This window comes from Hoplias malabaricus, chromosome 5 (assembly GCF_029633855.1).
Source record: "Hoplias malabaricus isolate fHopMal1 chromosome 5, fHopMal1.hap1, whole genome shotgun sequence".
Lineage (NCBI taxonomy): Eukaryota > Metazoa > Chordata > Actinopteri > Characiformes > Erythrinidae > Hoplias > Hoplias malabaricus.
In genome coordinates this window covers 22,407,631-22,425,411 of record NC_089804.1, presented here as the reverse complement: position 1 = coordinate 22,425,411, position 17,781 = coordinate 22,407,631, and the positions used below count along the sequence as shown (strand labels likewise).

The following is a 17,781-nucleotide window of genomic DNA, read 5'->3' as shown; positions in this document are numbered from 1 at the left end:
AATGATTTTCCCTATTAAAATAACTCGTTAACTTTGATAAAATATATTTTAATATTTCAATGATTTTACTTAACTTTGTTTCATTTCTCGAGTTGTATTTGTAGAACCCTATTTACTTATAAACTGTGCCTACACTTTGTCACAAGTTAGTTCTACATTAATTTTTTAGTTTCCCCTTTGTTACCATGTAAATATATTAACAAAAATAATTATCTACCTGTTTTCATTTCTTTTTTAAAATACAAAGAAGCATCTGAATTATCATCAGTTCTTAAAAAAAATGGAGGTAGACTTGAAACAATATAAAATGGAGGTAGACTTTAAAGACTACAAGTTCAGTAAAGCATCAAGCATCATACTGTTGCTGTCCATTGAAAAACATGCATCTCAGAATTATTAACTTTACAGGAGAACAAAAATACTTAACTTACACTGGATATCAATGTAAAAGATTCTATTGGTCCATTCATCATGAAACTGTCACACAACAGGAAGGCAGTGGCTGTGCTCAAATGATGTAATCAACTTAACATCCACGAAAACATGGTTGTTTCTATTGGGCAGCGCCAATATTAAGAGAAACAGAAACTCTTAGCTATTTAACACCTTGTTAATGTCCTACTTGTGCAAGTTTAACGTGACGATCCATGTGCCATGGAAAATCAAGTATTCAAAACAGCTTTTTAAACAAGTTTATGTATACATAACAAACATGGATAAAAGTGCCATACTTGGCATAAAATCACCAATTACAAAAATATTCTGAACTTTGAAAATGGAAAGGTTTGAAGGCTTCCAAAATAAATATTTATAGGAGCTGGTGCATTATAGAATTGTCTGAAGGCATTTCTTTCTTTTTGAACTATACTCAGGTGAATATTCCCTGAAAACATTTCGAACCTATGCTGGTATAGACATATATAACAAAACACGTTAATGTAATTGGGAACATTCTTCACAGAATCTCAGCTTTGGCTATTTTAACTGTTATTGAAAAAATGTCCTTGTATGCAGAACATTCTCTGGGTTACAGAAGGAAATTCTTCAGAAAAAACGGTCCTGGTCCACTACAGCCTGCATCAGTCCATTTATTTTATGCTGTTTTCAAAGCCTCAAAGGGGGCAAAGGCATGGTGACGTCTCGGAAGAATCGATGAAGGAGAGCGTTTTTGGCTGAAATTCTCTTATTGGGATCGTAGTTCAGCATTTGCTGTAAGGAAATCAGAACAAAAACTGTAGAACCGCACTCAAAACTCATCATATAAGTGACCGTGCTTTGTTGTAATATTTATGAATAATATACATATTAATCAGGACAAGACGCATGAAGCTCGTACCCCAAGGAGATCCCTGCCATCGTCATCCAAAGGGGGCACTACTTTAGCCAGGTCCTGAAGAGCCCACTTTGGGAAGGAAGGCTTGTAGTCGGGCATCAACGTCACTCCTGGCCACACCGACTCGTCGGGTGTCCCGAGAGTTCGGAAAATCCGGAAAAGCTGATCAATTTCAGAATCTCCGGGAAACAAGGCCCTCCGAGTAATCTGACAAAAAGTTAAAGAGACCAAACACACTCAGGTTCCATGTTAAAACTTACCTTCAAACTAATAATAACAAAAGCCAACAGCAGCCACTTACCATTTCAGCAAAAATACATCCCAAACTCCAGATGTCAACTGCTGTGGAATAATATTTACATCCGAGGAGAATCTCTGGAGCTCTGTACCATAAAGTTACAACCTAGGAGGCAAAACAATAGAAATATACACAACTTTAGACAGACATTACTTTGTTACTAATACATTCTATAGTCACAGTCCTACAAACAATTTTTGAGAAGGTCCAACAAATCCCTTACGCACCTCATGAGTATACGTCCGTACCGGAACTCCAAAAGCCCGGGCCAGCCCAAAGTCCGCTAATTTGATCTCTCCTTGAGCGTTAATGAGAAGATTCTGAGGTTTCAGGTCTCTGTGCAGTACTCTGTGAGAGTGACAGAATGCCAGGCCCTGCAGCAGCTGGAACAGATAGCTCTGAAGAAACAATCATGTTTACGGTTAAATATCACGCTAAAACAACACACACAATGTACAGAAAGTCCATAACATGACATTTGCAGTGGAAAAGCACCTTAAATTCAAAGGTTTTTTCCACGTCTTGTGGGAGCCACACTTACTTTGACAAGTGGAAGAGATATTCCAGTGACAGAGGAGGAGTCCATAAACTTCTTGAGGTCTTGGTGAAGAAATTCAAACACCAGGTAAAGTTTATTTTCTGTGTGGATGACATCAAGTAGCCTGTGAAGGTAAAGTCCACATGAGCATCAGGCCACACAGTGATGTCTGTACACTAGGACCTATACTGTATATCTAGATCCAGTACAGTAACAGTGACTAGGCTTAAGAATATCCAGCTGCCTTGTTTACAACATACTTGACAATATTAGGATGATTGAGCTCCTTCAGCAGAGATATTTCTCGGATGGCTGTGCTGGGAACACCTTCAGTTTCACTGAGTAATAAAGAGAACAGAAATATTAGTCCTTCACTGAGGAGTGACCTCCATTCTGTCAAACGGAAAAGCCTTGAGGGGATTAGTTTGGCTGTGGTGTTGGGTTTCTGCTTTTTCAAAATAGAACTTAGAAGCTAAAACGACTAAAAAGTTGTTATAAAATGTTAGCATGACAAAGAAAAAAATCACAGGCAACAAAATGAACGATTCGAGTTTTGTTGTGTAGTATATAGTCAAAACACACGGTGAAAATCATTTTATTCTGTTATTAAAACGACCAGTCCTGTGTTTTTAATATTTACTTCAGTGATAAATGCTCACTTCAAAAGTAACAGCGTTATGGTTTGTGGGAGGGGGGTGTCAGAATTTTGCACAGCTTATAAATACGAGTTTAGTTCTTTGCCAAACAAAGACACGTCTCCATCTCGACTGAACCTGACTGCAGACGTTGATGGCTTCTTAGACGAATTTTCCGTTCCCCCTTAAATAATGCAGCCGTTACATTGAGGCGCCCAATCAATTTAAGGTGGAACGGATAATTCGGGGGTAAACGGTAGTGATATCTATTTAGGTAACGGTTAGCGGTTATTTCTCCGCTGTCATTTACTTACGTGTCCAGTCTGATTTTCTTCAGAGCTACGGTTTCTCCGGTGATTTTGTTTTTGGCTTTATACACAACCCCGTATGTGCCCTCTCCAATCTTTTCCACTTTTTGAAAGGACTCCATTTCAGACATACGGGTATTTTCCCCCCGTCTATTCCTGGGGAAAAGAGCAACAATAAAACTTTTGCCCCAAATGAGCTAGGAGCGTCAAATATAAAGCACTGAAATATCCACCAGATTGAGCTGGTGTTACGTTAAAACATATCTAAAGGTTGTTTCGCCTGGCAAAAACAACCCGAGAGCAGTTGAGGGAAGTGCTCTTTGCTAAAAGAAAAACGAACCGCCAGTTCCCGCGTTCGACTAAAACACGCCCTCAAAACAAAGCGGCGTATTTCCTCCTTCTCTCTCTTGTTAAGGGCGGATAAAGCACTAACATCGCCACCTGTCGGACTAAAGGGGGAGTTCTACCTCTTTCTGAAGATATATCTGTCTTTAAAACGTCATCTATTATAGGGTGACCATATTTGGGTTTTCAAAAAAGAGGACACTCAGGGGCAGGCTGGCAGCACAACTGCTTCCATAACTATGCTGCTGAACTTTAACACAGAAACAGATACATAAACAGGGGGACAGACATATTTGCTGAGTCAAAGCCCACCCCAAACCCAAAATAATAGATTACTATAAGCTGATTCCTGTGTAAATAAGTCAGTAAAATACTGCATTTATAATGATAATGATGTGAAACAACATTTGATTAACGTTAACGTTAGAGAGCGAGGTTTCCAAACAACGCACTATTAGGGTGACCAGATCTGAGATGGTGAAGAAGAGGACACGTCTTGGGGGGAGTGGGGGGTAATGCTTAGCTGAACCTATGTGTGCTTTTAGGTCCTTTACACCTTTATTTGCTACACATGGGAAAACATGGGAATTTCTTTTTTTAATTCGTCCGAGAACTTACATTTACGTTTCGGTATAGCTGCTCGAGACGAGCTTTGCCTGACGTAAACAAGAACTACAGACGTGCAGACTGACCAATTAAATGTTTACAGAGAAGGTTATCGACCAATAACTGTATCTCTACAGTCAGACCGTCCAATCAGAAGATTTTAGGCTACTTCACCACGCTCCCTTCTCATTAAGCGAACCAATCGGAGTAGGAGAGGGCGGGACTAGTTTGTGAACGAAACTTCTCGAAGTTCTATGTAAGCGCTAGAAAAACAAAATGCCGGACGTTTGTGAAATTCTGGCCGGACATTTTTTAAGTCTAAAAAAGAGGACATGTCCGGGTAAAAGAGGACGTCTGGTCACCCTCTAATAACAACAACCAGGGACCTTTCATCTACTGAGTTTTTATATGTGACGGATATAATGGTAAAATAGGGTTCCACCAGAATCATTTTTCAGCTACGTCTCACAAAATAATAATAATATTTACATATATTTGTTTTTTCTCAGACATTTAAAAAACATTGAACAAAAGGGGAAACAATACATTTTTAAGTCTTTAGATTGAGGAAGATTTTATACAAAAAAAAAAAAGATATTGATCCAAGATATAGAAACTTGTGTCTGTGCTTGATTCAACATTAAGTACAAAATCGCTGTGAAGTTTCAAGTTTCAGGAATAAAATCTTTCAAATTATAGGTCTGTGAAATGTGTTCAGTGGAGTGCTACCCATTTATATATATTCCATAATCCACACTCTGAAGAAAAGGTATGCATGAAGAGTATAATTATGTGGTTCCACCCATGCTGAATTTATCATCCCTTGTCTATATGGCTTAGCACTGGGCCTTTCAGGGTCTCTACGCCTCTATATCACTATATCAAAGCTTTGTAGACACCCATATAATTATTTACTTAAGTTATATAATGTGTGCTCATTGCTGACACAGATGTTCAGTTCTAAACCCAACATTTGTATCAACTCCATCGAAAAGCATGCAATGAAATGGGACACTCTGGAGCAGCTGCACATGACCTTAGAGTTAACGTACTGGGTGTCAAGCACAGGCACGATGGCTCTAAATCCCCACAAACCCTGTGAGACTTTCTCTGGAGTGATAGAGCTCCATCCTTACGAGCACTAAACATCCAGCATCATTACCATCATTACCGGACCTCAAAGGCCATCATAGTGCTTCAGAAATGTTCCAACATTTAGAACATTGTTTTCACAGAAGAGTAAAGGCTTGTACTGAATCAAAAGCGAATGAAAATTGTGTTAATGCCCTTAGATTCTTAAGAAATGTTGTATAAATAACTGTCCGTTGAGATTTCCCGTATAAATAAATGCAGCCATAAAAAAAAAAAATCAGAAACAGAACAGATTCCAGCAAAGGTTTTAATTCCATGACAAGTCTTCAGTGTGATATTGTCCAGAGACATAAAGCATGAAACATGTTTTTTATTATAACAGCTATTACTTCCTACATCACAATCAACTATAACATATACTGAGTTAACTATACATTATCTGTCAGTAAATAAGTTATTACTCTAACCTCTGTGTGGTCAGTTTTAATGTGGTTCACTAAGAAACAGCGCTTGGGATGAAGCAAGATGCTTTCATTCACTTATTTCAAATAATAATCAATACATTTAGAAGATGATGTTAGAAACATGTGCTCTATACACTTTATTTACGTGTTTTGTTCTTGGAATGTCCACAGTGTGCTGTGTAGTACTGCATAGCATACATATTGTCTCTGTCGGACAAAGAACCTCTCTATGTATCTCTATTCGTGACTTCATTTAAAATATCAGCTGTTCTTTAAAACGAGTTAAATATTTATAATGAAGTGCATTAGTTATTCATTTGTTTCTGGCCTCGCCAGGTTATTGCTCATGTTTTCCACTTTATTTGAAGCGTACAGGTGTATACAAATTTGAAGTGTGCATTAAAATCCAATGTTGCCTGTGTCAGGACCTAACACTGTTCAGTTTCTGCGCTAAAATGTCATGAGGAACAGACCAAATGAAAAGCTTCAAAATTAACTGGATCATAAATCATGTTTTTTTTTCCTTTTCAATCATTAAACATTAAAAATAACACATTTGTCTCACACTTCTTTTAAGTGGCCATCTGGAGATATGTGGTTTTTGTCAGTATTTCTGTAGGAATTCTCTAACAGACTGTGTGTAAATATCAGTTTTATGTTTCTTCCTCATGTTTTGTGGCTGTATTAACTGTGTTTTTAGTGACGTTCACACAACTCGTCCCTGAAGAAGTGGACGGCTCTCGCCATTTGAATGTCGGCTCAAAAGATTCCACAGTAGCAATGGCACCGAGGTCCAGCCGGAGTTCCCCGCACTGCTCTCTGGGTCCTCCCTCAGGAGGTGATACTGCTTACATTTCCTGAGGAAATTACACATATATTAATAAAGTTACTGTGAATGACCTCTGAAGTCATGAACATGTACTGAATCCAGGTCTTAGCTGTTTTTTTCTGAATCCTGAATCATTCAGAGGGTGATACTGCAAAGTTCTAATGGTGGAAAAAGATGTAACATGGTTACAGTTACAGTTATTAACTCTTAGTCATGTTATGGCCATTTCTGTGTTAAAGCCATGTGATTGTAAAGGGTGAGTATTCATCATCATCTTTTCTTGACCGAATTCAGGCTCACAGTAAGTTAGCTAGTAAGAGGTTGTAGCTGATGAACAAACCTGTACGTCAGTGCGATGCCACCCACAGCACAGATGATCACCAGAACACCCAGCACTGCAGTAACAGCTCCTCCGGCACTGGAACCTGAATCTGCATTAAAAAGAACATTAGCCAATATAATACAATACAATATGATACAGAATACAATCAAATTAAACACAGCAAAGAGAAACAGGAACTAAACATCACTGAATAAAATGTCAAGGGTCAATGGTAAATTTGAATTCTCACTTCTCATAAAGGTGGCATTAACCAATAGAAAGTTCATGTGTGTGTGACACAACCTTAAATGTTACCAGATACACTGCTGATGACTTAATTACATTTCTGAGAGTCCAGCTCTGTGGAACATTACTAAAGATACTGCATCTGTTCCAGCAAATCTTTCCCCAGCCTCAGATATTTCCACAATAGAGTCCCTTACCCACGGTGACGCTGACCCTGGCGCTGGTCACAGCAAAGCTGACATCATTGGTGAGGGAGACATTAATGCAGAAAGTCCCTGAGTTGTTAAAGAACTGACGGAGGATCATCTGACACTCGGAGGAGGGAGTGACGCTGTTACACACAGTCTGAAATGGACTGATGCAGTCAGCATCGGACAACACTGTGCATACCTCATTCGGCAAGCTGCAGAGAGAAAAAAATGTAGGTTTGTTCATTCATTCATTCATTTATTCAATGGGCTTTGAAGCATCAATGTTTAACTGTATCAACCGTGAAAATGTTTTACCTGGCTAGATGTTAAAGGCGCAATAAGTAATTTCATTCATTCATTCATTCATTTTCTGTAAGCTCTTATCCAGTTCAGGGCGGTGGTGGGTCTGGGGCCTACCCCGAATCTCTGGGCGCAATGCAGAAACACACCCTGCAGGGGGTGCCATTCCTTTACAGGGTGGCACGCTCACACCTACGGACACTTTTGAGTCCACCTACCAACATGTGTTTTTGGACTGTGGGAGGAAACCAGACCACCTGGAGGAAACCCACACAGACACAGGGAGAACACACCACACTCCTCACAGACAGTCACCCGGAGAAAACCCACGCAGACACAGGGAGAACACACCACACTCCTCACAGACAGTCACCAGGAGGAAACCCACGCAGACACAGAGAGAACACACCACACTCCTCACAGACAGTCACCCGGAGGAAACCCACGCAGACACAGGGAGAACACACCAAACTCCTCACAGACAGTCACCCAGAGGAAACCCACGCAGACACAGGGAGAACACACCACACTCCTCACAGACAGTCACCCGGAGGAAACCCACGCAGACACAGGGAGAACACACCACACTCCTCACAGACAGTCACCCAGAGGAAACCCACGCAGACACAGGGAGAACACACCAAACTCCTCACAGACAGTCACCCAGAGGAAACCCACGCAGACACAGGGAGAACACACCACACTCCTCACAGACAGTCACTTGGAGGAAACCCACACAGACACAGAGAGAACACACCACACTCCTCACAGACAGTCACCCGGAGGAAACCCACGCAGACACAGGGAGAACACACCACACTCCTCACAGACAGTCACCCGGAGGAAACCCACGCAGACACAGGGAGAACACACCACACTCCTCACAGACAGTCACTTGGAGGAAACCCACACAGACACAGAGAGAACACACCACACTCCTCACAGACAGTCACCCGGAGGAAACCCACGCAGACACAGGGAGAACACACCACACTCCTCACAGACAGTCACCCGGAGGAAACCCACGCAGACACAGGGAGAACCCACCACACTCCTCACAGACAGTCACCCAGAGCGGGACTCGAACCCACAACCTCCAGGACCCTGGAGCTGTGTGACTACAACACCTACCTGCTGCACCACCATGCCGCCCCTTCTTATAAACGTGATTATTTATAATTTTTCAAGATATTTTTTCATAAACAGCAACTCACACAAGATAAAGAAACAAATTGCCCTGTAGTCCCTGAATGAAACACTTTATGCTCTTTACAGTGGGAGAATATGATTGATTGTTTTATTAAGTGTGTGATTACAGCACTGACCTGCCCTGGCAGGTGATGGTGAGATCCACAGCATTCTGCTCCATCTCTGCGGCCAGAACTGCGACATTATTCACCTCCACAATCTCCACACTCTCAATACCCTCTGAAAAACAGACCACAGGACGTTATCAGAGTATTACATTCTGTGTGAGATTCTGAAATCTTTTTGTCTGTGCTGCAGACGGATGGATGTACACTTTATTTTCAGAGATTTGCAGTACTGTTTAAGCCTAAACAACCATTTCTTTTTACGCTGTTAGAGGTGACAAACTACATGTGCACCAAACATGGCCTACAAAGTAAAAATGCTCATACTGCCACATGTTACAGCACAGATCTGGCCCACTTTTGGCAAAGACATGGCTGTGCTGGCTATGACTAACTGGGTATGACCCTGCTTTGGTGTTTATGTGCCTCTCGCAGCAAGTGGGAGGGGCTTGCTCGGGTGCCGTCAATCCATATGGTAAGCTGACCATTAAAATGGAGGACATTGTGGGCCAGACAAGGGCCAGAATAAATATGCTATCTGAATATGAGTAAGCATTCGATGAAAAAGAATATATATAAACACTCACGAACAACATCCAAATTGGTGGAGAAGGAACCGTAGCGGTAAACCATACAGTTTCCCTCTGCTTGAATTTCTGGAACCTGCCGCTTCACGACGACCAGAGCGACCTGAGGAGTCTCTGTACCTGCGTCCACTTCAGCTATGATCTCATTCACTGTGGCCGGAGGATTAGAGGGCACGGCTGCAGTAACTTCGTTCACGACAGTCTCTACAATTTCTGCCTCATCTACAGCACCTTCATTCACCACTTCCACCACTTCACCCTCAACTGCAGGCACCATGGAAGGCACAACTTCAATAACGGAGGCATCTGTGGCAGCGTTGGTGATAACGGCCTCAACAGCCGGTTCTTCGGCAGCTGCTGTTTGCTCTACAACTGTAGTGTCTGCAGCAGTTGCTTCAGGAAGGACAGTGCCCTCTCCTGCTGTCTCTGTTTCTGGTGCAACAGAGACAGCAGCATTGATAACTTCAAGGCCATCTGCTGCCTCGTCTGCTGCCACAACAGCAACTGTAGCTGTATCTTCAGCGACAACAGCAACTTCTTGGGCATCAGTGCCATCTGCAACTGCTTCTGTTCCTACGGCTACTTCTGCTGTGTCCACTGCCAAGTCATTAGCTGCCACTGGAGCCACAGAGGCAGCTGGCTCAGGAGAGGCAGCTAAAGCAATATCATTGGGAGCCTCAGAGCCAGGAACGGCCAGAGCAATATCTGCAGTAGGTGCAAGGAGAGCCGGATTTACTGAAGGCTCCACCACCACTCCAGCGAGAGATGGATCAACAACTGGAACTCCTATGAAAATGGATACACAGTGTTATTTATACAACGCTCTCAGTGGTGCCCCAAGTGGAGCAGTTTATTAAATGTGAGCGAGTAACTAAGTGAGTGAGTGTGAGTGGGGTATTTAAGAAATTCAGTTTCTGGCTCAACTATTCTTCTAAAACTCACCTGTGGATACCACACCAGGAGCAGGAGGAAGTGTTGGGTTGGGATCACATCCGTTTGGGATGGCAGCCATCAGGACCACCTGAGGTCTGAAAGAACCGGCGGAGAGGTACGTGTGGCTGACGGAAGGCTCCCTGGAGATAAGGGTCCCACTGCTGTCCCCGAAGTCCCAGTTGAAGGTGACATCAGAGCCACTGAGGTACTGGCTCGGGTCGTGGAGGCTGATACTGAATAAAACAGGTCGGTTCTGGATGAAGCTCTGATCGGCCTGGTTAACATCACCGATCTGAGACAGAGTCACTGAGAAGGGAACTTGATCTAGGGAAGGAAAGAAACATTGTTATAGATCCAGACGTTTGTGGGCACCTCCTTTCAAACATCACTTCTGAAATTAAGAGCATTCATAGCCAGACTTAGGAACATTGCTGTGGGAATTTGATTTCTCTCTGGCCCAGTGCTGTGGTTGTTTACCCTCTGACACTTGTCATTGTACACTGTGACCTCAGACTGTTTTCTAGAGCTCCCTCTACTGGCCAGTGCTTTTCACTGCTGATGCTGTGTGTTTGCAGTTAGTTGGATCCCCTAGTTAGAAGGTTTGGTGTGACACAAAACATCCTCCATTCATTGAGAACCCTCACCTGTGATAGAAAACTGTGTGGAGGCATATCCCAGGGGAATGAACTTGTCTCTTCCTCGAAGGTGGTAGATCACAATCTCCATGCTGTAGGAGCCCAGAGGAACGTTATTAGTTCCAATAGACAGAGAAGAGGACGGGCCATCAGCAACCTGCCAATACCGACCTGAGAGAGAGAGAGAGAGAGAGAGAGAGAGAGAGAGAGAGAGAGAGAGAGAGACAGAGAGAGAGAAAGAGAGGGGGGGGAGAGAAAGTGAGAGAGAGAGACACATATACACACATATATATATAAATATATATAAATATATATATATATATATATATATATATATATATATATATACACAAACACACATATACACACACACACACACAATTGCCCTGTCTGTTACCATTCTCACCATTCCTACCATTTATTTTTGTTATAATTTTATTTACTTATGTATTTATTTTATTATTATCATTATATATCTTTATATTATTTATTTATTATTTTATATATATATATATATATATATATATATATATATATATATATATATATATATATATATATAACATTATTATTTATTTATTACATAAATTGTTTTAACTGGTTCTTTTTATTATTACAGTTCTATAAGATTGTTAATTATTATATTAATAATAACAGAAAAAAAAAATTGTGATACTCATGTTCCATGTTATCGTATTAATGCTTTGGCAATACTATGTATGAATATGGTCATGCCAGTAAAGCTTATTGAAATTGAAATTGAAAATTGAGAGAGAGAGAGAGAGACAGAGAGGGAGAGAGAGAGAGAGAGGGAGAGACAGAGAGAGAGAGAGATAGAGAGAGAGAGAGAGAGAAAGAGAGAGAGAGAGAGACAGAGAAGTAAAAAAGGCAAAGTACTTTAAAGCAACACTAGGTATGTCTTAGCATTTTTGCAGAGAGTAATTCACTTTACAGCACTGTCCTGAAATCAAGGCGGGGGCAGGGGGTGGGGGAGCTTTCCTACCAATGATTTTGAAGCTTCAATTTTAATGTAAAAACTACTACCTAGTGTTCCTCTAAGTAGAGCATACAAACCAAACCTTGTGTCTCGGTTTTCGTAGATATTCATTAACTACAAGAAAACACCAGCATCCCTTTATCCATCCATTCATCCATTATCTGTAACCGTTTATCCAATTTAGGGTCGCGGGGGGTCCAGAGCCTACCTGGAATCATCGGGCGCAAGGCGGGAATACACCCTGGAGGGGACGCCAGTCCTTCACAGGGCAACACAGACACACACACACACACATTCACTCACACACTCACACCTATGGACACTTTCGAGTCGCCAATCCACCTGCAACGTGTGTTTTTGGACTGTGGGAGGAATACCCACAGGAGCACCCGGAGGAAACCCCACGCGGACACGGGGAGAACACACCAACTCCTCACAGACAGTCACCCGGAGGAAACCCACGCGGACACGGGGAGAACACACCAACTCCTCACAGACAGTCACCCGGAGCGGGAATCGAACCCACAACCTCCAGGCCCCTGGAGCTGTGTCAGCATCCCTTTACTTCTGTTTAAAAATATAGTTCAACTGACCAAGGTAAACAGTTCCTTTAATATTTCAGAGTTCCATTCAGTTCCAGTCAAAGTAAAGGATGTTTTTTATTTACATTTCATCACTATCCAATTAAAACATTAAATCACTAATAGACATGCTCCAAAATTTTATGTGGAACAAAATCTCTTCTACATTCACTTTCACTAAAAATGAATACGCTTTTTCCTTCTCCTGTATAGTTACTATTTTTGAAGTATTTGAAGAATTCTTTCAGACTTGAAAGGATAAATATAACTGAATTTCTGAAATTACCCCAGGTCTTCCACACGAAGATGTAGCGTGGCTTTCTGGTGGATGTTGTAGCGAATGGTGTACCGTCAGGGAACACACCCGTCCATTCCTGTGGAGTGTCGAGCTCTGGGTAAACTGGCTCTCCTTCAGTGTACTGTGTTCCTAAAGAGAAATATAAATTATATATACATATATTACATTTACAAATAAACCTGTATTACATTTACAGGAATAAATGGTTCATTTATTTTCTGTAACTACTTCATCCTGATCAGGGCTCTGGTGGGTCTGAAGCCTCCCTGGAATTAGTGGGAGCAAGGTGGGGCACAACATAGACAGGGCATGTAATAATGTGCATTACAGGGCTGATATAGTAGCAGGAGTAGAAGCAGTAATTCATTCATTCATTCATTCATTCATTATCTGTAACCCTTATCCAATTCAGGGTCGTGGTGGGTCCAGAGTCTACCTGGAATCATTGAGCGCAAGGCAGGAATACACCCTGGAGGGGGCGCCAGTCCTTCACAGGGCAACACACACTCACACACACACACACACATAAGTAAATAATAATAGTAAAAGTAAATAATAGTAAAAGTAAATAATAATAATAATGTCCTTCTAAAATATTACTTTAAATACTTTCTGTTCACATTGGAAATAGAATTGTTCTTTAGATTAAATGATTGATGTAGATTTAAAGTTCCAGTCATGAACGAAGACCCGTGTTCTAGACAAGAATTAAAGACTAGTCTTGGATTACTGGATTAATGCTTAGAATATACAGAATTGAAAATATGCAGACCACAATATGAAGAGGATGCTCTTTGCTTACGGTCTTTACATTGCTAACATTTAACCCTTTAAGCACTGGAGCTACTGTTGCTGCAGCGTGTGTAATTCTCATTTGCGTATCGTCGATGTCCAAAGACAAACACCTATCTCCGTGTCTGTGTTTAGTTCACTACATCATTTCAACACAGCAGCTGTCCTCCACACTGTGTGTAAATCTCATGGTGAATGAACCAATAGAAGAGCTCCAAAACAACTCTGAATAAGATCATTTTACATTGACTTCCACTGAAAGTTAAGGAGGTTATATAATGTCTGTTTGTTCCAAATTTCAAAGAAACACTGAAAGCCAAGACCCTGAGAACTGGAGCAGAAGGCTAACTCCAAAAAAGCTGGGCTCTCTCTCCCAGTGCTGTCACATGACTCATATCTACAGCTGATATCGTAAGTGTTCTAAGTGTCTGACCGTTTATGGTGCAGTTTCTGTCCCACACCACCTGACCATCAGGAAGCACCGTCTGGTTCTGAGGAGGGTGGACGTCGATGCTGAAGGTGGTCTTTGATCCCAACAGAGTCGGGGAATCGTTCTTGATCTCAAACGTCACTTCTCCACCTCAAATGAGACACAGGTGAATATGTGGTGAACATTAACTTTCCTTTGTGTAACAAATATTAAGATACGCCAATATAGCAACATTGTCTTTTCTTTCTCCAGATTTAATCACTTTTCAGATAGCTTTTCCAGGCCTTCTGGATATTAATAATAGTTTACATTTCATTACTAACATTACATTTATTAAAGCATGATTTTGGAATCTGAACTGGTTATTTACTGTGACTCAGTGGAGATGAATATATACTGATTCTGTAAATGATGTACCTTTCCAGCAGTCTCTGTATCTGGGATCTCCGTCTCTCCACACCGGATACATCCGGGAATTCCATGAGCGATATCGAGTGAACCGTGTTCTAGAACCTGAAAACACAGCAATAACAGGGAGGTTTAGATATAAGACAGTCCACTTATAGAAGATGAGTCAAAGGAAAAATAAATTAGTTCCTGAAACTGGAATTCAAAAATGGTTAAAGGTTTTGGAAAAAGACCTGCTGTCACACCAAAAACACACTTAACACTTTCATCTTTGAGAGAGAGGAGAGAACCAGGTTCTACTCTCGCTTCAAATGTGAACATATCCACGGATGTTTGTGTCCATCGTTCATCTCCGAGAACAACTCAGCACTGTGGGTCTGAAAGGACGTGAAGCTGGAGAGAAGAGGTCCACACTAAACACAAAAGAACTTACGACAGAAAACAATGAGGTTGTGTGTTGATGTTTGAATTTGAGTCGCCATTTTTAAGGAGGCATTCTGAGAAATGGAAAGTACAACCAACTTCTAAGACTGAGCTCTGGAGCGGAGTCTTGTGAAAAGAAAGGTAGGCAAAATGTAGACACAGCACACACTGGTTCTTCTGTGTTTTTTTTATGATACAAATAAATTTTCTGGACGATGTGGGGTAAAGCCATTTTGCCTGGACATGAAGGTCTCTGACTTTATCGAAGATCCGTACACACTGGACTCTAATTCCTTCTAATCTCACTAAGTTAGCCGTGTGGATGTAGGGTGTGCTGGTGAGACTGGATGGAGATGGAGGTGTACTAGGGGGTTGCAGAGTTCCTGGCAGTGGGAGTCACACTCCTCTCAATCCTTCAATCCCTTTCATGTGATTCTCAGCTGAGCGCCTACAATCATAATCCCAACTTTAGGAATGAGGAAAGCATCAGAGAGCCTCAGACATCAGCTCTGCACATCCGCAGAACGCTCAGGAGGATGGGAGCTCGGACACCGCTGGTGAAAATAAGTCAACACATCCCCTGCAGGGTCGGATTATTAAAGTTCATTACACTTTTTTGAAGGGTCTTTTATTTACATTTAAAAAGTGGTTCTTCTGAAACTGAAAACCTTCTACTTTTTGGAACAGAAAACTGATTTGGAAACACACCGATTGTAACATCAGATAAATAATACATACTATTAAAATGTATTTAGTAAAAACAGTATGAGTGTGCAATGCAAAATAAATAAATGGAATGTCATTGGACAGAAGGGTATAGACACTGTTAGATGCCTATGGGAGTGAAATATATTTCAATAATAGGTCTTCCACAGAATGCACCACTGAAAATGCCTGTAACTGATCATTAAGTTTCTTATTGTTTTAAAATCCACATCATTATCCACTACATCCACCAAATATTCAATAAAAATAACACATTACACTTGAAGAAATGAACATGAACTCATACTCACTTGCGATTGCAGCTGAGGAAAGAACCAAAGCCAGGACCGTGAGAGTCGGCCTCATTCTGTTAAAGTATTAACCCCCACCCAAAAATAACTGCAAGCCCCCCGTGCACAATCCCTGAGATACGCTTCGACTCGAGACCCCTGAGGTGAGACAAACCTTCTTTAAATGAGGCTCAGCCTCCAGAACGTCCCCAGTACTGACATCATGCCCGGCTCCTCCCCTCGGCCCAAGGCTCTCTTCCAGCGGGGTCCAGCTAATCACTAAGAATTTTATATTATTAGGAAAAGCCTTTAATAATTATTAACGGCAGGTATTAAATCAGGACTGGATCGGATCAGGTTTGACTCCTGAAGTAAATGTGAGGAAAAGCAGGATTTCCAATGACCTGCTAAAACCAGAGTGAAGTAACAGGCTCCGCTTTTCTGGGAAGACTTTATGCTAAATTTCGGAACATTTCTGTGAGAATTTGATTGTATTCAAGCTCAAAAATGTATTGGCAGTATTGGATGATTAGTTTTGGATCACACAAAGCACACTAACCCTTCACAAAGTTCAACACTCCACTGCTCCACCACCTTATTCTGGGGGTCCTTATACCACTCCAGGTCACATTTGGCATTGAGCATGGTCACATTTGCAGAGTGAAGGCAGCACCCATTACTTTAAGATATCTTTCTACAAACATCTTTGCGATCACCACGCTTGGAGGAGAACACTAACTCCCCCATTCTGATGTGCACTGAGTGATGGGGCAGAGGGAGGGTCATCCCACTCACCTTCACTCAAATACAATTAGCTATTTCTCGATTCACTCAGTTGTTTCTCTCTCGTACGTATCGACACACTCAGGGAACCTGCCTTAGAAGCTCGTTAGGACCGAGAGACCCGTGGCTCTGAGAAGAAAGGCGGCATTATGGCAGCTCAGGAATGCGGGAGCTGCTTCTCCAGGTCATGCTGCTGAGAGAAAATGCTGGGAAAAGCCTCGGAGCTCAGGGGATGGGGGGTCACAAGATGAGAGTACGTGTAGACTCATCAATGCCATCCTTTCACCACATTACGCTTTACTCCATTCAGACGTCAGCTCGCTCTCCCTCGTCTCCCTCCCTGGCCTTGGGCCATGAGTTCCAAGCCATGAAGTCTTTTCAAACCTCTACCAATTAAGGTTCTTATTCTTAGTCCTTGTATTCATTTCTTTTTCATAGCTTCATGTTTGGTCTCTTTTTAATGATTCAGACTAAACATCTAGGTGAGGTCAATGAGGCCTTTTCTATTAGTTCCCACTAAGATCTGTATCTCTATAGCTTTCCTAAAGGGTTCTGGGCGCTGACGTATGACTCTAAGTAAAGGTGCACACATTTTACAGCTGAAAATTACTATTTGTTTTCTATTCTATTTGAGGCAGATAAACTGATAAAGAAATGTGTGGAGCTACTCTGCGGTTTCGAAAAGGGATGTACACTAAACGGCTAAAAGATTAAAGAGATGAATTATGATGTGGTCACAGTGGCCCTTGTTGACCGAGTGGGATATTTAAGGCGGCAAGTGAGCAGTCAGTTCTTGGAGCCGATGTTAGAAGCAGGACAAACGTGCGAGCGTAAGGATCTGAAGCACTCTCACCAGTGCCGTGCTGGTGATGGTCATAATATTTTTGGCAGAGCATCTTTGAAACAGCAGGTGGGGTGTGGTTGTGCAGGGGTTGGTACCTGCCAAACGAGGTTCAAGGAGGGACAGTCGGTGAAGTGGTTTTCTGAGGTACGTGGGAGCGAAGGCTGGAACATGCTTGCTGCATATGGAGCTGGGTTCCCATGCTGACCCTTTCCCTCCTTTGCGCATCAATGAGCCTTGAGTGCACATGACCCTACT

At 41.8% G+C, this 17,781-nt stretch overlaps 2 protein-coding genes across 3 annotated transcripts; both read right to left on the bottom strand.

Moving 5' to 3' along the window:
- Positions 1–2: 2 nt before the first annotated feature.
- cdk2 (cyclin dependent kinase 2) lies at positions 3–3,573 on the bottom strand. Of its 2 annotated transcripts, XM_066671447.1 has the most exons (8): positions 3,453–3,573; positions 3,119–3,268; positions 2,430–2,507; positions 2,173–2,293; positions 1,859–2,029; positions 1,635–1,736; positions 1,337–1,540; positions 3–1,209 (listed from the first exon to the last, which is right to left on the bottom strand). In XM_066671447.1, exons 2-8 carry the CDS (start codon positions 3,241–3,243, stop codon positions 1,105–1,107), a joined length of 906 nt encoding a protein of 301 aa, XP_066527544.1. In that variant the 5' UTR covers positions 3,244–3,268; positions 3,453–3,573; the 3' UTR covers positions 3–1,104. The 2 variants fall into 2 exon arrangements, with proteins under 2 accessions (XP_066527544.1, XP_066527543.1); XM_066671446.1 differs by having other exon boundaries at positions 4–1,209; positions 3,119–3,503.
- A 2,752-nt stretch (positions 3,574–6,325) lies between these two features.
- Positions 6,326–15,975, bottom strand: pmela (premelanosome protein a). Its single transcript, XM_066673057.1, has 12 exons — positions 15,921–15,975; positions 14,491–14,586; positions 14,077–14,223; positions 12,840–12,980; positions 10,985–11,146; positions 10,350–10,664; positions 10,007–10,193; positions 9,408–9,931; positions 8,833–8,935; positions 7,214–7,419; positions 6,789–6,879; positions 6,326–6,476 (listed from the first exon to the last, which is right to left on the bottom strand). Exons 1-12 carry the CDS (start codon positions 15,973–15,975, stop codon positions 6,326–6,328), a joined length of 2,178 nt encoding a protein of 725 aa, XP_066529154.1.
- Positions 15,976–17,781: the final 1,806 nt, after the last annotated feature.